General features: G+C 38.7%; 1 protein-coding gene across 4 annotated transcripts in view; it reads left to right on the forward strand.

Moving 5' to 3' along the window:
* Positions 1-20726, forward strand: part of DCLK1 (doublecortin like kinase 1) — a 247491-nt gene that overhangs the window by 201069 nt on the left and 25696 nt on the right. For all 4 annotated transcript variants that reach the window (XM_014965939.1, XM_014965940.1, XM_014965938.1 and 1 more), the window contains 8 exons: positions 145-253; positions 5124-5181; positions 5941-6060; positions 11932-12078; positions 15355-15488; positions 16165-16242; positions 16875-16971; positions 18851-18931. In XM_014965939.1, coding sequence (XP_014821425.1) covers positions 145-253; positions 5124-5181; positions 5941-6060; positions 11932-12078; positions 15355-15488; positions 16165-16242; positions 16875-16971; positions 18851-18931 — 824 coding nt within the window. The remainder of the gene's footprint in view (positions 1-144; positions 254-5123; positions 5182-5940; positions 6061-11931; positions 12079-15354; positions 15489-16164; positions 16243-16874; positions 16972-18850; positions 18932-20726) is intronic.

Raw genomic sequence — 20726 nt, forward strand, 5'->3', positions numbered from 1 at the left:
TCAGCAGCATGGTTTCACTGTACAGTAAGTGAGATACTGACTCTGAATGGTTTCCAGGCCTAAACCGTAGACTTAAAATGCATGTTATGTGCAACATCTGTGTTTCCTTCACTAACAATAAAAATGTACTAATGATTCTTTCAGAAGTGTTGGAGGAAGGTTTCCAGGTTCCAGCATCGATAGCAGAGCGATATAAAGTTGGAAGGACTATAGGAGATGGAAATTTTGCTATTGTGAAGGAGTGTATAGAAAGGTGAGGAGGATAAAATGCTTATTACTGTAAAAATAATCATTAATGTCATGCTTTTTCTAGATCATGTCTTTATTTGTAGAATATAGGATGTGCAATAAGGTAATGTCTCAATGCCAGATGGAAAAAATAGACTAATGCCCTCTCATATGAAAAAAGAGTGAGTCCTTGGACAATCCAAGAATTTAATTCTTTGTGGTTCTTATGTTTTTTTTTCCTGCTGCACTCTGCATGATTTTACCAGTTCTGTCTGTTAAATCTTCCTTGTTGCACTGAAATAACATCTTTTCTTGCAGTATATTCTTGCAGCTCTCCCTAATTGGGAGTAAACAGTAGACCAATGAAACATTTCACGTGTAGGAGCATTCTCTAAAGACATCTGGAAATTTTTTGTGTGCGGTGTGGTGGCAAGCACAAAGGACTGTCTTTGCATCCATCTATTCTGCTATCTGACACTGAGAAATAACCTCTTCTATGTTTATCTTGAATTAAATGGACATCTCTCTCCCACTTAACTCCTTTATGCCATTATGTGAGCTCCATCCAATGTTAGGAGCCTGCACTGCAGACATCAAAAGCTAACTTCTTCAGTGCCCTTCACTGCTAAGAGGTGAGAACAGTTACCCTTAAAGACAGATTTTAGACATCCAGTCTGGGTTAGAGAAGTCACAAGTCACCTCAAATGTTGGGTGTTGCTGAAAGTGTCCAGGTTGACTAGCTCAGGTGTCGGTTTCTAAATCTGGTCAGGCAGGTCATGAACCAGGTTTAAACTGGCTCTACACAGTGTTAAGAGTGTAAAAAATAGGGAAAAAAGACAGAAATGCTCTGAGCAGAACTGCAGGTGCGTTTTGGTGGTATTGTTAAAAATAGGAGAACATGGAGTAAAAAGGACAGAAGTGTCTGTATGTGAAATGATTGTAAGATTGTTCTTGTTAGATAGTAGCAGTGCAGAGAAGGCAAAAAGCTGCCAGAGTTAGAGATGTCCAAAAGGAAGAACAATGGAGATGTAGAGGTCTGGTAACAAAATTCCATGAGTGAAGTTTTATATCCCCTATTACCATATCCTAGAGAGGGGACTCTTACAGAACACTGTAACCTCACCTTTGGGCTCAAAGAAAGAACTTTTGCTCTTTAGCCTGGGAGAATGTGATGTTAACCTTAGAGAGTAAGTCAAGATTAGATCTCATGGTAGATGATGATAAATTAGCTTGGCTGGTTTTTAACTAGAGTCTCTTTGGAAAATGACAGGTCCCACTCTGCAACTGAAAGTCTGGCAAGTCAGAGACCATGAAGACAGCTGCTAGGGAAGGGGGGAAGAGTAGATTTTGTATCAGCTGACAGTATGTTTATGGGACTTTAGAGCTCTGTCAGAGTGAGTTCATGGTAGAGCTGGTCATCTGGAGGGCAGTAGCTTTTCAGATCAAACCCCAGAGTCCGAACACTAAGTTGGAGAATGTAGAAACCTAAAGGAGGCAAAACAAAACAATATGAAAATAAGAAAGCACTGTAAAACCCTATGGAGGGGGCATAGCTGATGAAAAACATGGGTGAAAGAGAAAAAGGCAAGCTAAAAGTAAAGTGAATAGTGATTGAGAGAAACAGATTACAATGCAATATAAAAAAAAAAGAGGTTTTGATACAGTGTCATTCAGCTGAAAATGTTGGTTGTGCTGAGAGCCAGCTCAAATATGCTAGTGTGCATTTTACAACTCTTCTCAAGCTGAGAAAAAGATATAAGCAAAAATAAATATAGGTCCCAACACACCTAAAAATAATGCTGATTACAATATCCTCAAGAGATTAAGTGAAAACTTAATCTATTCTGTTTCTGTCCTCTTGTTTGTCCCACTGGTCCCAGAAGTATCCAATAACGTGATGTATCTAGTGGATATGTGCTCAAACAGCGTGATTACTCAGGTATTACCAGATACATACTCTGATGGTCTCTGAGCCATACCATTCCGTAGATCCCATTTATATCAGAAAGTTACTACTTTGGGAGAGTTGGAAAATTAAAGTAGAATTATTTCTGTTATTTTCCACTTCTAAAGCAGGATACCCTTGCCGTCACAAGTGTGGAAGGAGAAATTAAAGGCTCAGAGGGTAAATTGAAGCCAGTACATGTAAAACCCCTTCAAAAACATTCTTCACAGTCCTTCTAAGCAAAAAACACCTCACTTCAAAGTCTGATATGTCCATCACTTGCAGAGCCAGAATTGATGGGGTGATATTTGGGACAGAGGACTTTTCTACTTTCTTCTCACGTACGATTCCTGCATGCATTAGACTTCAAAGGAATAGCGCCGTGAGGTGTTAAGCAAGGAGGAATGGGTCTTATTACACATCTTCACTGATCACTTGGATACTTCTTCTCCATAGCTGTGGAGACCAGGAGACCAGCCCGTGTGCACTGGTTAGCCACTCTTCAAATGCATTCACAGGCATTTTCCTCTGACAACGAGCATTCCAAATAGAAACCCAAAATGATCAAAATCAAAATTTTCAGGTGGGAAATTCTGAATGGCATTCTGCACACTTGTGAAGGTGTGTGCAGACACACAAATAGACACACAAATATATTTAAGGCACACACAAATATAATAAAGACAGATTTTTGTCTACAGAGCAGTGGAAATCTCTTTGAACCTTGCAAAAGTTTAGACCGGCCAAGGAATGTGGCACAGAGCCCTGTTACAAACTGGAGGTCTGTGCCCTGTGGTAGAGCTGTGGGTCCAGACTTTTATCCAGCTGTAATGTGTTTCCTACTTCATGTGGCACCTTTTTGTTGTTTGGGTTGGGTGGTAGGTGAGAGGCGATATGCCCATTTCACAGTCAGTTTCTGGCATGGCCGTGTGGATTTTTTTGGTGGGTGTGTAAGTTAAGGAGGAGGTTGCAGCGCTGCTGACAGCCTGCGGTTCTGCAGCTTTTTAGGGGAAAGGATTTGCATTATCTTAGCTTTAATTTGCTTTTTACCAAAACAAAGAGCAGTCAGAGTTGTCATCTGCTCGTTACATATCTGCTCCATCGTATGCGCAATTTGTCCTGTGGTGTTTTCATACGTGTTCATTTTCAACTTTCAGATACTTCCAGATTCTGACATTTCCTCACTAGCTCAGATTTCCCAGTGTTCTGGAGTACATGGAGTCTCCCATGGCCAACAAAAACCATCCATTTCCTTTCTCATGACAGAAAGGAAGCATTCCTAGGGCAACCGAGGAGCTTGAAAGAGATTCCTATTGAAAGAGGGCATATTTTGTCTGAGTAGGAACCCCAGATATCTTAATTTCTAATATTCCTACCCCCTCTTTCTGTTCCCCCCAAAATAATGTCCATATCTCTGCCTCTCCTCACACTGAGCTGGGTCTCAAACCACCAAACAGCAACACTGGGTGGGGGCATCCCATGTGGTGTGTGGCCCATTTCCAGGGGCTGTAGCATTAAACCTTTTGGTGGGGGAGTATAAATATGAGAAATTTTAACTTCTTGTTTGCTTAAGTCTTTACCAGCCATGCTGTATTTTTTTGCAAGTCATCAACATTGTTGTCCCGTGTAATTTCTTTGCACGGTCTTTTAATTGATGTCTTAATACAAATTGTCTTTGCTCCCTGATGACCTGGGAACTCAAACTGAATTAATATGCTGGGGTGTTTTTCTTTTTATTGAAGTCCTCATTTGCACTTAAATTAATATCTGGTGGTACATCATTGCCAGAGGAGTTCTCCATGCTTAAATATGGCAATGAAAATGCCCAGTCATTTTCCTAAAGCAGTGCTTTCAGTTTATGACTCTGCATGTCCGATTTGACAGACAGTGCACGCTTTTAGGCACACATCTCTCTATTTTACTTATTATATATCAATTTAATGTATCCGTTTAACTATGTTTTGCTAAATGAAGAATGAAAAAAATCACCCCAAATGCTTGAGAGGTTAGTTTTTTTCTTTATTTTTTAACCAAACATATGCCTAAGGGCAACATAATAGACTTTTGTAAATTGTTTAGATTTATATTGCTAAATGAACATGATTCAGTAAGATATTTTTATATTACCTATTCTCCATGATTGCTTTCATCCTTACAGCTATCTTTTGGATTTGTAATTTGATTAAGAAATTGAAGTCAATACTGTTAACTTGTCTACTGGCTTATTTTTCTGTGTTATAATTCTATATAATAAATATCTATATATATGTGGAAGTGATAAATATTATATGGTTTTAAAAAAAAATAAAACACTTAATAGGAAATGTGTTCTCATCCTGAACTAATCCTCTATAATTTCTTGCTGTCTACAGAACCTTTCATATTCTCTCCCATAAAGATCATATTTGACTCTGCTAAATACCATATACTGACTGAATAAGTAAAACATTATTCCAAGGACCGTTTTTTTTATCATAGCAGTTGTGAGTGGAGATGTGCAAAAAAATGACTTTTCATTTTAAGTAAAACATAAAAGTATTTTCCATAGCTTGTGATTTTTTTGTATAGTGGAAACCAAAATTTCTCGGTTTTGAGAAGATTTGAATCTGTAAATACTATATATTATTTTTACATAAAACTGCAGAAGAAACAACAAATACCACTACAAAATGAAAAAAAAAATAAGTGATTTTGTTTTCAAAGCATTGAAATGCCTTAATTTAAAATAAAATAAAAAGTTTAATGCTTTTTACAAGAGACGCATATTTAATAAATTTGCCTGTAATTTGCCTGTAATTCACAATTCCAGTCAAATCCATTTCTCGACAAAACAAATACTTGAATAGAATTCTTGCCCAGACCTACTGTGTTCAAATAAAAAATATGAACTTGACTGAGAAAAATAGTCAATGTGATTGAACATAAATTTTTTTCTTTTCTCTTTCCTCAGATCAACTGGTAGAGAATACGCTCTGAAAATAATCAAAAAAAGTAAATGTAGAGGAAAAGTAAGTACAAAAATATCATATGATAGCAAAAGATTATTTTTTTTTCAAGAAACATTTTGTAAGAGATCAGTTCAGAAAGCTGTTGGTACTTTTCTTCCTGGCAAGTGTTAGAATCATTTTGGTTGAAGCCTCTGCCTGCCCTCTGGAGACCCTTGGAGTACCGGTATAGAAAGCTGCCTTTCTAGATGCATGTGTTGATTCTCCAGTTGGTTGGTTGTGTGGGGGTACACTCACACCCCTTGCTCTTTACACCTGTAATTATATCCTCTAGCATTTATAATGTTATAGAAAACAGAAAAATAATACTAATAATTATTATAACACTGGTCATTATGTCAAACAGAATGCAAGGTTAATCAAATTGATGTCAGTTTCATACTAAGTGAACTTCTGTTAGCTTTTGAAATGTAAAACAAAAGGTTCTCTGAGAAGATGCTATCATATTTTTAAATGGAAAGATTCTGTATCGGAGAAAAAAATTTAGAAGCTTCCATAATTAACTTTTGTCTGCATTAGAAACATGTCTTTTCCTTCATTACTTTTTGTATGTTCCACTCTCTGTTCTTCTTTCAGTTATCACACTGATGTTGTTTCTAGGTGTGTTCCTTTCGTATTGATGGAGGCAATGTCTGTTACCTTTTTCAAAAATCCTGAAGAATCCATGCGGGTCCCAATCGACTGTGCTTTTTCCACTGCACAGTGGAGATGAAAGGTTTTCCCACAGACCCATAGTCATTAAAGATTTCTTTTGTGTGACAGGAACACATGATCCAGAATGAGGTATCTATTTTAAGACGAGTCAAGCATCCCAATATTGTACTTCTGATTGAGGAGATGGACATGCCAACTGAGTTGTACCTTGTCATGGAACTTGTAAAGGTGAGTATCTTGGAGATAAGCTGCTTGTTAAAAATTGTTTCAACCATATTCAGAAATGTCATTGGTATTAAAGTTTACTAGAAGTCATAGACTCACAGAATAATTTACAATGGAAGGAATCTCTGAAGGCAATCTTGTCCAGCACCCTACTGAGAGATGTGTAGCCCACTGCCAGATATTTTTTATAGATTTAAAATATTTCAAATCTTTGTCAATCTTTCTGTAAGACACACTCAGAATTGCTCTATGGACAGTACTTCAGATATCACCAATTTAAGTTTTCCTCCCCAAAGAATTCTCTTTAAAAAGTTTTATCTTTAAAAAACACATCATCTGCCTGGAGATGAGCTGCAAATATGCTCAGGCTGAATAATTGTAAGTATCAATCTTCAAACTTCAATATTCTTTGATAAAATAGAGTTTAATTAAATTCTATTAATTTATGTTAAATTTAAACAATATTACCTGTCTTTTTTCTCCTGATCTATATTAAAACATTGTCAGGTTTGCATCCTTAACAATAACCTAAATTTAAGCTGGAGGAGGGGAGAAGTTAAAGAGAAAAACCTGCTATTTAAAGCATGGTTCTATTCTGAAAAGTAAGTTTCCAAATACAGAAAAATCCTACTTATTTCTTCATAGTAACTTCTAGATCTCATGGATTTATTTCACTCACTGGTGAAATTTTACATATTCAAACTGGATTATGAAACTCAGACCAGGCCATCTCTTGCCCCCATACTGTCAACAGTGAAGCGCATGAAGTATGAATTTAGCTCTCCGTTCTGGTGCTAATACACAAATATGTCACTGTGCATAAAAGATGGTAAAAATACATTTGGGTAAATTGTCTGAATTAGGACAGAAACTGACTGAGGACATTTTGTCCTCCATACTTGTTTTAACAGAATACACCTGTTTGTCACAGTCACTAATGGAATTAGCAATTCCCCTTCCTTCCACAGCTGTTCTGTGGGAAGGTGATCTTTCCAGAAGCCATCTCCATTCCTGTGTCTTGATCGAGGGAGCCTTTCAATGCCTTTCCTTTCAGGGAAATCCACAGTTCTAAGTGTTTAAGGAAACAAATTACAATAACACTGTACAGGAGCAGCAACATCATCATTTGTGTGCAGGCCTGTTGTGTGTGCACGCTCAACGCTTGTGAGCAAATCAGGTACTCTGAACCCTGGCAGCCAGATCACTTCCACTTGTCTTAAACTAAAAGTGTGGTCACCTTCAGTAGACATTGTCTGTATCCATGGTTAAAGACAGGCACCACCAGAGGTCGTGAGAGAAAGCAATTTTGGCAAGCAGGATTGTTTGCACTGGTTGTAGGTGGAGATTAGGGGATGCTCTTAATGTAGGCACCTCCTTGAGATGTTAGATAGGATGATCCCAGGCACAAGACAAGACTGTCTCAAGCTCTGGGCTGGAATTGGAGACCAAGCAGAATGCAGAGTCTTTCATTTGGTCTGTTATCCCCTGTGCTCCTGCAGCGCAGTGACACAAGCTGGGTCCCCAGTGTGGAGCTGCACATCCCTGCTCTCCACAAAGCTGCTGTGCTGTACAGGCAAGGGAGGCTGTGAAGTGGGGCCCATGGATGGAGAGACACAGATCTTCCCTGTCCCTGTGGCAGGCTGGGACAGCCTTGTTAACCATGGGGAGCTCAAACGATGCTTCACAGCTCAGGAGATAGCAACATTGTCCACTTTTAGGTTTTCAGTCTCCCTGATGCCCTCCTTGGCTTGAGTGATGCTATGGTCCAGCTAACCCTGCTGTCTACCACCTCCCAGCTCTGAGGAACCACACTGGGAAATGATGGTGGCAAGGAGCTGACAGGGTACCTGGCATCCCTGGTTTGTCACCTATGGAGAGGTTAAACCCTAAGAAAAAAACAGAACAAAAAAATGTCACTCTTCCACACCATGAATCCCACTGTGTAGCCAGTTGCAGAGTAATTTTCCCACCTTCTTCATAGTCACAGCCCTCTCTCACACTTGGAAGTGCAATGTGAAATAGCACAGCTTCAGATCAGATGCCATTAGCCATCTAACACTATTTTAGTCATAATTACTGCTCTTTTATATGATAAGTGAGCTCACTCTGAGATCCATGCTACTGTAGGTTTTTCCCAGTGTCCACAAGAGCTTGTTCAAAGGTACCTCAATGCTCTTGCACAGCACTGTAATCTAATGTAGCCACAGCTCCCGCCTGCATCGACAAATCCTTCATCTTGGCCCCATGAGGTGTGCTAAGAAGTAAAAGCTGTGCCTTGTCTAACATGCCAAGACGTAAGCACATAGCTGGCTTTATGGGTGCAACCTGCTGTGCTATTCACGCTTGGAAAACGTTCAAACTGTAGTCCCTGGTGGATTTTTAATCAAAGTCCTACTCGGCTAAATGAGAGAGGAGGGGACTGAAAACTCTTACAAAATAACTAGCCTAAAAGATATATATAAAGGAAACTATCCATTATATTAACTTCCTGGAAAAATCTGTTTTCTTGAACTCTTTTTTCTTTACTCTTCAGGATTAATGCCCATACTAAGATATTTATGCTTTTAGTTATGCTATAGGAGGGCTTTATAGACATCTCTGTAGCTCAGATATCTTAGAGAGCACCGTTTTAATGTTCTTTACTTTTATGTGGAATAATAGAAGAAATTTAGAAGAAATAGCTTAATCCTGGGAATTTAACTTTGTTTCTTTGAAGCAAACATCTACTCCTTAATATTTAATTGGGAAAAAAAAAAAAAAAGGCCTTGTTTTACTCTATGGGAACCAGGGAAGGTATTTCTGGAAAAACATTAATTGTTAATTCACTGATTGCTGACTGTTACCATTTCATAGCATGCACTGTTAGAATTGATTAACCATCTGTTATTGACTGACTTTTGAAGACCTGGCTTTAAATCAAACTCACAGACAGGAAAGAAATTCAAGGAGAAAAGGCTTGATACTGCAGAGCACGGTTTCAGTTAATACCACCCTGCATTAATTGGCAGTAACATGTTTGACATAAGTGGCTGCTGCAAATACTGCCCTCACCTCATGGCAGATAGGCCATTCATTGCTTTGTAAAGTGTAAGAAAAAGCACTTCATAAATACAAATATAAACACATTGCAAGTGGTGCTTGTAAAAGGAAGCAAGGACCTGGTTTCTGGCATGTTGCCTTTTTACACAGCGAAAGAAAATTGTTATTCAAACCTAACAGGGGTTTGGCCAATTTAACAAGCAAGATTTATTGCAGAGTTTCCTTTACTGCTCCAGGATATGATTTCACTTTTGCAGAAGAAAAGAGAGATTATATCATTTACATAACAAGGTAATAAATAAATAATTGGTAACTGTACTTCCAAGTATACTTCCTCATGTGCACAGATGATAAAAACTGCATTCAGATGTTACTGGTCCCATTTCACTCCAGAAGAGGGGATTTAAGACTGAAATGTCATCCTGAACTCACCCCTTGTGCCTGAGTAAATGATAGTGACCCGCTGTGTGAATCGGCTAAGCAGAACCTTGCAGGTTAAAGTGCTCTTCAGGGAAAGGGAAGCCTGAAAACAATTCTGCCTGATATAGCTGTCAGCTCTGTTAACTCTTTGCAGGAGATCGCCTCTCTTTTAGCTGCAGAGGATCGCACAGACAAAACATATAGCTCCCTTTTCTTACCAAGCTACCTGGTAAGAAACTTTACCAAGTAAAATAGGCTGCTTAACGGGAGAAAACAATTCTGCTTCATATTGGCTTGACTCTGGTAACGTGCTCTGCAGCATCTCTTTTTTTTTCTGAGTTTAGGTTTCTCTTGCACATGAACATTTGTTCTTTTTCTTCTGACTTTAGGCTGAAATTTTCCCTTCTCCTTTTAAGGTTCAGCTTCTTTCCTTCTCGCCCCTCACATCTCAGCTCAGGCTGTTTTCTTTGTTTGCAGGCAGATCCTTTGCTGATGTTATTGACACTTCTCCTGAGCATCTGGAATGTATTAGATAAGACCAAAGATCTGTCTAATCCACTACCTCATGTTAAAAAGCAGCTGGTACAGGGGCTTCACAGGAAGGAGCTTAGGGAAGATAGATTATTTATCCCACATATTTTGCCACATGCTGATATCTAATACTTAGGGATCAGGTAATGCCATGAAGTACATGGTATTGTACTTTTGCCAAATATTTGGCCTTTCTCTCTAATCCTCTATCTGGTTTAGCTTGGCCTTTTATTTCTCCTTTTCCTTGACGCTATGTATCTTGATGTGTCTTGATCAGTGACCAGCCAGAGCAAGAGGGTTTGATACAGTCCAGATTTGACAATGGTTGCCTGCAAGCAGTTTCCAAAGCTGGGGTTTTGCATCCTCAGCGGGGATAAACCTGCCCTGGCAGACTTCAGCTGCACCTCAACAATGCAATATTCTAAATAATTTGTTTGGGTTTTTTTAATAAGTAATGATTGTTTTCTCAGGACTGAGTCTTTGGTGATTGTCTTTTCTACCTTTTTCTCTGTAGCTGTGATTCCTGGAAATTTTTTGTTTTGTTTTTTTTCCCCTTCTCCTTTCACTTAGAGAAAACAATGTTTACTCTGGAGCTGAGCCTTTAAAAAAAACAGCAAATAACTTGAGGCTGTTGATAAAATCATGAGAGTTGGCAAAGCTGGGACTCCTCTGTTGCCTTCAGAAAGTACCTATGTTTTCTTTAAAACGCAGTCTCCTGTGGTTTTTTTCTTGATGTTTTGACTACAACAGGGATTTTTTTTGTATTGTTTTTGCAGAATTATCCTTTACCTTCTCTTTCTTTTTTTTAAATTTTTGTTGGTCTGTGCTTTCTTCATGATGCTGCTTTTATTTGGGCTGAAGGCCCAATACGTCTGAGTAGTACCTCCAAAAGATGTTTGTTTTCCCCTCCACTCTGTCAAGTTTCCTCCTTAATCTCTTCTTTAAACTCACTTTTTGGTCTTTCTCCAAGCACTTATGTGTTCTTCTTCCCTCTTGCCAGCTCAGCTCTGGAAATACAGTCCAAATGTCTTGGCTGCTTCAGATCCTGGTGAAGATCATTTCAGCTTTGAAGACTTCCCCTTATTTTTCTTTTTTTCTTCCTTTCTTTCTCTCTTATTTTCTTGTTTTTCTTTCCCTGGCAGTAGCTTTTAGCTGAATTTGACAGCACAATGAGCTGGAAATGAGACAAGCTGCAATCTCTGTTTGTAGCTGTGGTGAAATACTAATGTTAATTCTCAAGTGCCTTCCAGTATGATTGACATATATGCAGGAAAGTTCTTCAGTATTAGCCACAAGAAGCATCACACTACCAAAAACTTCACATCTTGTGTAGAGAAAGTGGTTTCTAAAATCCATGTTTTCAAAGTTTTATGAGATGGAAAGAAACCTTTAAAATACGCTAGCAGTGATGACTTGTAGCTGGTTTGAGTTTAACTCAGAGTCCCTTCATCTTTCTGGAGTTCAGTCAGGCTTTGGGCAAAAATTTGATGTTGGCCTGTTTGTGATAAAGAGTGGAAAGGGTTGGTATGAGGCATAGTGACAAGCAAGTATGTAGCCATGCCAGAAATTTGCAGCAGGGGCTCTGAACACTCAGGTTGGCAAGTGCTGGACATGCTACAAAAGCAGCAGCCGGTGGGAACGGTTTCCAGCAGAGACTGCAGCCTGTTGGCTGACCAACAAGGCCATGAGAAATGGTTCTGAATTACTGATATGTTCAGCTGCCATTATGGAGGATGTCATCACAGTACCCATAGTTTATAGCTGCAAGGAAACTGTGCTGCTCCTCCCTTCTCCTCCTCCTCTATAAATGGTGCCCCTTGATCTTCTCTAAATTTTTCAGTTATTTCACAGTGTTGCTCATACAGCATGGTTATTTTGCTCCAGGGAGGAGATCTTTTTGATGCTATTACTTCCACCAACAAATATACAGAGCGAGATGCCAGTGGGATGCTTTACAATCTGGCCAGTGCCATCAAATATCTTCACAGCCTGAACATTGTCCACAGGGATATCAAGCCGGAGAACCTACTGGTAAGTAAAAATTCAGCTTTTAGGCTTGGGGTTGTGTGAGAGAAGGTCTGTGCTTCTCCCTCCCTCCACACACACACCAAGTTTGTTCCAGTCTCTTAAGTCATTGGTCTTCTAATTTTAACCTTATCATTGTAAAGCTCTCCTAAGAATAACAGCTATCACAAAAAGTACAGTAACATAAGCTGGTATGTCCAGACTATTCCCCAGGACACATTGGCAGAATTGTTCCAGTGATCACCGGACGTGACCTTTTAGTAAGTTGCAGTATAATTTCAAGCTTCTTGTAAATACAAAGGTGTTCTGTCCTCAGTAGACTATCTTGAACTTCTCAGCTGCCTAAGTAATTAGCAGCAGTTCAGTTTTACAAACGTGGTGGGTGTAAATGTTGTGCCCTAATCATGCAGTACGTCAGAGCACAACCAGGAAGACACTTCAGTGTCCTTCCTTTCCCTGCTGCATCTCCCAAATTGTCCTACAACACTTTTTATTAAGCCACTTTCCCAAATGGACAGTCTAAATCTTCCTTTTCCTGACTGAATCTGTATCCACTGATGACAATGAAAAACATACCCTTCTTCGGAGATTTTTGCTCTCGAATGCAGCAATTGTGTTCTCCAGCTGCCATTTCTTCTGAGAAATTAGTTTATCATTATTATTCCACTGTTTTCTGAGTGTTCCCGAATTTGCTGATGTGTTCCAGTATCAAGATGTCCCAATTCCCCATATATGTGTGCCATCAGCTATACGCCCTGCTGATAAATCTTTGTGTGTATGAACCTGTCTCAAATGTCCTATGTGCAAAACCAGTGATTTCTGTAAGTGCTTAAATATCCTTTATTATTCTCAAGGCTTTCAAAGCCCACCTAACAGTCAATTGGCCAAAAGTTTAGGGTATACTGAATACCTGTGATTTTTTATCATTTTTTTGTTCTCTAGAGAGCGTCTTGCATGTTTTAATTGGAACATTTTTCATAATTGCTGCTATTTAGCACGTTTATTTTGTCAAGTCATGGGATGTCTTTATAGCCATATAATAAACCCTAGAGAACAACTTCTCTGACTGTTGCCATCTGCACTGATCACAAGAGCAGCTTAGAAAATACTGACAGTCTTTATAGTAATAGGATACATATGGTGGCACACAATTACGTGTGGCTGCATTCAATTAGTGTTGTACAATTACACAGTTTTATTGCTTAGTTAAAACAGTGAAAGCACTACATAGTGGGTAATTTGCACTAATCCCCATTTCTTTAATTGCCCTTCAGTATTTAAATGCAGTGGAACATATATAGCGTTTGTTCTGAATAACATGAGCATTAAATTATCTTTCGCATTCCTTGACTGGCAAGTAACATACCACAACTTCACATTGGGCTCCTTTTTATATGGAGTTATAACAGGGTGAGGAAAAGTTACTTTCTTCAGTTTTACAAGTCAACTGGAGTAGTTTTCCAAGGAAAGTAATTCCTGGGAACAGATGGGGAGAAATACTAGAAAATGCACAGTACCAAACTTTCTGCACTGGTAAATATTGCCAAACAAGCCTTTTCCATAACTAACTTTTAGAATATATGTCGTACAAGGTGCGGTCTGTTGAAGAAGGAATCTTAGGAACGTTCACTAGGTTAACACAAATCAGGGAAGGCTTTGTAAAAGATAACTGCATGAATTAGAATATGAGATGCTAATTAGACTGGATTTAGCTCTTGATGTCTAAGTGCACACTTTACATTTTTCAGCAAGTGAATATTTAAAGCTCTAGTCTCTAGCCTTTAATTAAAACTGTTGTTGAAATTAGATTTATTACTGCCATTTCAGAGAGCACTTTCTTTAGTTTCAGGAACCAGATGTATTTAACAATCTGTGTTTTTAATAAAACCATAATTGCTTTTTTTTTTCCCAGTGTTTTTCGGTAAGCCTATCTTTTTTTCTGGCTTAGTAGCAAAGAAATGTGAATCCACATCAAATTGCTGGTCCTCTTAAAGATCCAGTTGTATTATTAAAAATAACATGAGGAAAGGAGAAGAATTTTGTGTATTCTGAATGTCTGCTTAGGGATGTATCACCCAGTAGGAGGGATTCAGGACAGAGGGGTTTTCTCTCTAAACATAGTTAACGTTAACAAAGGAGAAACTAGGGTGAACCCTAGTTTCACCAAGTGAAACACCAAGTGAACTGTCCATTGTAGAATTTATTGTATTTTTTAAACTTCTAATTTTGAGCATTATTACTGCCTGTTATTGTCAGGATAGCACTACTGGTGAGCCAGACTTCATGGAGCTTTGATTTGGGTTGCGAAATAATAAAGGGATGCATATGGACTTTAAGGAGGCCTCCTGCAAACTTTTTCCATTTTTTAATGTGCTGTCGTGGTAAACAGCATTAAATTTTATCATAAGCCATTTCAAAATGGGAAGCAGGAACCCAAACCAGCAGCTGGATTAAAGAAAGACTCACAGCCTAGTATTTAATTTAGACACATTTTAGTCTTTTTGATTTTATACATTTTTCGGTGTTTGCAGGTTTGGACTTGTTCTTTTGCATTGAGCTAGCTTTTAAAATTGTGTATTTTTTATGGATGTTTCTAGCTTTTTTCTTGTGATTATCTTAATCTCCCTGTGCACCCATAAAAACCCATGACAATGATGTTGCTGCTGTGAAGACCATGTTTTAAGACAAGATTTTCATTAACAGTCGTATATCAACAGTCTGTTGATGATGATGGTAACATACCACTAAGACAGTGATTGGTGTTTAACAGTCATCCAAGAAGAGGACAGTGTTTCTAGATGAAATAGTCCATCCAGGTTTGTGTCTTCAACACACAGAGAAGAATCTGTTGCTACTATCAGTGCAGTCACTGTTGTATTATCTAAGAAGTTGAAATTCCCATGCAAGCCTTTAAGCTCTGTGACAGTAACATGAATAAACTCAAAAACGTTACACTCTTGAGTTGTCTGTCAGTGGTGAGTTAACCTAGGAATGTCACTGCTGGAAGGTCAGACCTTTGCTTCTGGGCTTTAGCTTCTAGCAAGTAGTATGTCCTTTGTTGATCGGGTAGCGAGGCAAGTCTTTCCCAAACACCCTGAGTGCATTCAAGGGAAGTTGTCCAAACAGGCTGTGAATTTTCAAAGCATTCAGAAAACTATGTTGTTGGTAAGAAAGAGAAAAAAAGACTGTAAATTAGAAGGAACATCCCAGTGAGTTAGTAAATGACAAAGTAGTTACATTGAAGGTATTGTATTAAACCTTTGAATTTTCCTCCTAATTTAGGTTTATGAACACCAAGATGGAAGCAAGTCCCTGAAGCTAGGAGACTTTGGACTAGCAACAATTGTGGATGGACCTCTATATACTGTTTGTGGAACCCCAACATATGTAGCTCCAGAAATCATTGCTGAAACTGGGTAAATCAATTCTAGTGATGTTTCCTTGATGTGTACACGGTGGAGCATGTTCTTGCCAGTGTGCCAGACAGGAGTTCTTGCCATTGAGATTCTTATGCTGCCTTTGCTTGGGTATGATGCAGAATCATGGCTCATACAACAGTTTAGTTGAAAGGGACCTCTGGAAGTTGTCTTGTCCAGACCAGCTCAGAGCACACCCAACTTTTGAGTTATATCAGGTTCCTCTGCCAGTTGTTGGCCTCAGACTTCCCAGCTTAGCACTGAGTTGCTAACTAGCCATTTGCAGGTACAATAAAAGTAATTCTTAAGCTGTCCCCAGAGACTGCTTACCACCGTTCACTTGATTTTATTTCGTTATGACACATTATGAGTAAATGCCTGCTGGCTTGAGCAGCTGGTCTCACATTTGCAGGCTTCATGTTGGTAGGCATCACTGTCTAACTCAAGAATAAAGTACAATGTCTTCTGTGCACTCCAACATTCTGATCTGATGTAGTTTTAAGATGTAAATGTAAAAAAGATTTGAACGTGGGACTAGGGTAGGTGAGTAGGACATAGAGAAAGTTCAGATGAGAATATATAAGAAATTATTAATAATTCTGAAAGTGTTTCCTCTGTTCTTGTGCTGTAGTTCATAGGAGTGGGATGTCTCTAACCATGTCTTTCATGCTTCTAGATATGGCTTGAAGGTGGACATCTGGGCAGCGGGTGTGATTACTTACATCCTGCTCTGTGGTTTCCCTCCGTTCCGTGGGTATGGACTGATCTATTCACCCATCCTTGTTCTGTGAATTGGTCCCTGTGCTGCTTTTGCGTCAAGCGCTAGAAAAAGTTCTCTGCTCGTAGGGTTTGTTTATTCCAGTGCTCTGCATAGTAATTTACACAAACCCCATAAATGTCTGTGATTTTACTGTAAAATCTCTGTCTCATGTTTGTTTATTTTAGTTTAAACTTCATTGCATTACAAAACAAGAGCCTCCATTACGGGTTCTGGGTGCCTTTGCCTGATGTTTAAAATACAAAGTGAAATAAGCATCTTCTTTCATGGATCAAATTCAACATATTTTGTGGTCGGTAAAAGGTAATGAAAATGTAAGCCACTTAATAAGGACATGTCAGATCTTTTCTCCCCCTCAAACCAATTGCAAAGTTGTTGACAATCTTAAAGACAAGCAGGTTACCTCAGAGAGAATGTGCCAAATGCACTTTGACATATGGTCTCACCATTCACACCATAGTTGCATGCTTGGGGGGAATCAACAGCTTCCAAAAGCGTATTAAAGGTTGACCAATTAAAAGCAATTTCAAGAAGCCTATTGAAACCAGCTCTGGAAATAATTTCTTTGTGGGTTTTGTTGTTGTTTTTGTTTGGTTTTTACTTTACAGAAGTGGAGATGACCAAGAAGTGCTTTTCGATCAGATTTTGATGGGACAGGTGGATTTTCCATCTCCATATTGGGACAACGTTTCTGACTCTGCAAAGGTTGGTTTTATAGTTTATGATACTTTCTTCTGTACGATACTTCTTCGTTCTACCCAGTTCCCATATCTAAATCATGTTGTTCTTTCACAGTGCTGTATTTGACATGTCTCATACATCTGCTACATCTACAAATTCCTCTGGGTCACCGAGTATGCTGTTGTTTGACCACTGTCTGTCTGTTAGACTCCAGGTGGTACTGAAATGGGCCCTGTATCCAATATGGTGTCTCACACAACAGAGACACCAGCAGCCCTTACTGAGCAAGAAAAATTTTAAGTAACTCTGCTTGACCTACACTTAGCTTGAAAGCTCCCTGGGACTGTGCTTTGTATGTTCTTATGATGGGGACCAGGTACCAACCTGGAGCCTTTGGATATTTTATAATACTATTATTGGGAGGCTGTTTTCCCCTTTTTAATCCCATTAGATGATATGTCTGTTGTTTCTTGCTGTCAAAAAAAGCAGGCCTCACATTGCCTGTGACTCCTTATTGTTGTCAGTGTGGCATGGAATACAGACCTGTTCTGGCCGCTTGCTCTACACCATGGGCTGTAGCCTCTTGGCACATGACACACGGGACATAGGTAGAGCTTGAGGTGTGCTACGGCAGATACAATCCTCTTCAGGTACAGATCTTGACAGAGTTCATTGTACTTGCAGAGCAGATCAAGTTTTTTAACTTTCATTAGTGCACTGGAGCAACAGTTTAACTCACAGAGAGATAATACATGTACGTAAGAGAAAAAAAGAAAAAAAAAGCCAAAACCATAGAACTATTCATACAGTTATCATGTAGATAAGTTGGTAATTTCTGCCGGTTTAATTCTATAGCCTCTAAGGCAAATCCAGGTAAAACTGTCTTCCTATTCCTTTCAGTGTGACAGCCTTTAATTAATCTCAAAAAAAATATGAAATTTGGAGGTGGATGCAGGTAATTAGAGTAGCGTTCTACATTCTGAATCTCCATTCTTCAGAGAGTTACATCCTGCTTTTACAGATATGTAGGAGGGAGATCAGGACTAGCATTTTAGCCTGTTAACTAATGAGGTTAATGAATGTGATACAGTCATGGAGTTGGAAGAACTCCTCTAAACCACATCATTGTGTTGTAGCAGGTTTTATTTTGTAGCATCACAAATGAGAGCTCTGTAAGTCCTTTGCCAGTGGTGTTCTCCTGTGAAACTCCTTCCAAACAGTTCAGTCTAAAATTACTGCTTTGAAGCATTAGCCTATTCATTTAACTTCTCCTTGTCACCAAGAATTATGAACTTAGGTCTTTGGTGATACCCCTTTATTTGCTGTCATATTGCCGTCCTGTTTTCTGTGCATTCCACTTAATTAGATCAATGTTTATTTACATGCTAGTTGAAAACTAGGTAATTGCAGAGGAAATCAGAAGATGAAAAAATATGCTTTAAAGTGTTTTTTTTTTTTAATATCTTCTTTAATATCTTCTTTCTTTATAATCTTAAATGTCATTTATACAAGAGCTTAAAGTAAAATTCTAGATTTGTTGGCTTTTTTCCTGGAGAGGAACTGGCTTTTTCTTAATGGGAAGCTAACCTAATTTCATGTGACCATCTGTTTTGTACATTATGTATTAAGTGCTTTTCTCTTAAACAGTGGCTACAGAACTGTAACTCAGAACTGTCTTCTAGCTTTTCAAGGTACTGTTAGATATTGATTTAAAAGTTCAGCTTGAAGTTCAGCAGTTCATAGTTGTTTTTTTTTTTTATAATCTTAATGTATTTCTGCGGTTGGTAGTTCACTCTGTTTGAGCACTCTTACAAAATCAGTTGAAGAGCACTTTAGTGAATGCAATGTTGATTTGTTCTTTAAAAAATGTTCTTTGAATTTGACCCAGTATTCCATTTCTCAGGAACTTATCACAATGATGCTTCAAGTAGATGTAGATCTGCGATTCTCTGCCTTGCAAGTTCTTGAGCATCCATGGGTTAATGTGAGTATTTGCAGGCCTGGAGATGATGTTTGTAATTTGGCACCTTTGAGCTCTTTTCTGTCCAGTCTTTTCTATGCCCTTTTGGAGCCAGCACATTCTTAAAATGCCACAGATTTAACTGGAAATATGCTAGGTTACAGGCTGGTTTAGTATATCACACTTACCTTGGAGTATTCACTATTTTATGCATGCTCAGCTACATTTTCTCTGAAATATTTTGGGCCAGGTTTTCAACAAATCTCAACCACACTTGACAAATTTATACCTCTAACAATCAGCTTGTGGGTTCAGTGACACATTTTGCTCTCCTGAAATCAGATGGACTCAAAAATTTGACAGTCATGATTAAGAGCTATTGAAATATAGTCCATAGTGTTAAGCCTACTTGATCCAGCATGAAACAGGGAAACCTTTAGAATCATATTTAGCTTCTGACATTGAAATATACATATATTTATGTGCAGCCATGTCCATTTAATCTCAGTTACCATGAAATAGCTATTTATGTAGCCTGGCTTATCTCTAAGCGACTGGACGTTTGCCATAAAAGTGGTAATCATTAAGATGGCATACGGATAAATCTGGCAAAGAATAAAGAGATTTCTCTTTAATGAATGTTGAGACAAGGACACTGCTTAATATTTGTTAATTATTTCAGACTATTTAATACGTCTTAAAATATTTGGATGACAAGAAAGAAAGAAAAACTGGAGAAAGTCCAGAGTCAAATTCAAAAGGGAAGATTGAGAAAAGAAATACAGTTGGGATGAGCAGAGAAAAAAAAAATTGAAGGAGGAAGAAATAATGTTTTGTTTTGTTTGTTGCAAGTTTGAGTGTGCCGTCCTCCCTGGAATACTGTTTCATCCCTCAGCTGCTGTATCCAAAATACTTTTCTCACTAAAAAACTATTCTAAAAATTCAAATATACAGGAACCTCAAATCTTTTTTTTTTTTATGAAAGTGTCCTCCATATACCCCAGAATAGTGGTGATCAGTTAAGGGGTTACCAAGTATGTGCTTTAGACTTCGAGGCTCCCTTATTGCCCAAACCATTTTTCTTATATTTTTAAATGCTATTTCATGCAGAGCACCTCTGCACTGTATGAAGAGTGAAAGGATCCAGGTAAATATCTGATGAAAATCTTTTCATTTTTAAGCTGACATTCCAGCAGCTGAAACATTAATTTTCCTTGGTGCCAGCTGCTGTCCTTGGACATGGCGTTCTGTCGCAGTTTGTAATGATGGTGACTGAGGTGTCTCTCTGACTCCATGGGAGGAGGACGGGTGGGGATTTCTGGATTGCTGCTGAGGAAGAGATGGAAGTGACTGATCAGAAGCTGCAGAGAGGCCAGGTCACCCGCAGAGTCAGTCTGCACGCTTCTGAGACATTGCTTGTTTACACCACATAAGGATGTGGTCACTAATCTTCCTCTTTTTCTGGAAAATACATTGGAACTGTTAATGCTCCCCCCAGATGCCTTTTTTTTTTTCTGGCTTCAGTTACACCACGATGTATTTTAGGAAGGTATTTTAGCAAGATGTATTAAGAAGAAGAGGCGCACCTCTTTGTCAGTAATGTGATGGTGATGGTGTGCAGGTGACGTGAGGGTCTGCTCACTGCCCTTGCTAGTGCCTGCTGATGGGGAGGGACAGGGAAAGGGGCCAGGACTTAAAATCTTTTAACGCTTCAGAGCTCTGTTAACCAAACCTGAACTCTGGTTACTGAAGCACCCTGGCAAATTCCTGGGTTTCTGTGCAATAAGTTAAAATGCAGAGCCCTTTGCCAGGGAATGCT

This window comes from Calidris pugnax, unplaced genomic scaffold (assembly GCF_001431845.1).
Source record: "Calidris pugnax isolate Ruff unplaced genomic scaffold, ASM143184v1 scaffold20, whole genome shotgun sequence".
NCBI classification, from domain to species: Eukaryota; Metazoa; Chordata; class Aves; order Charadriiformes; family Scolopacidae; genus Calidris; species Calidris pugnax.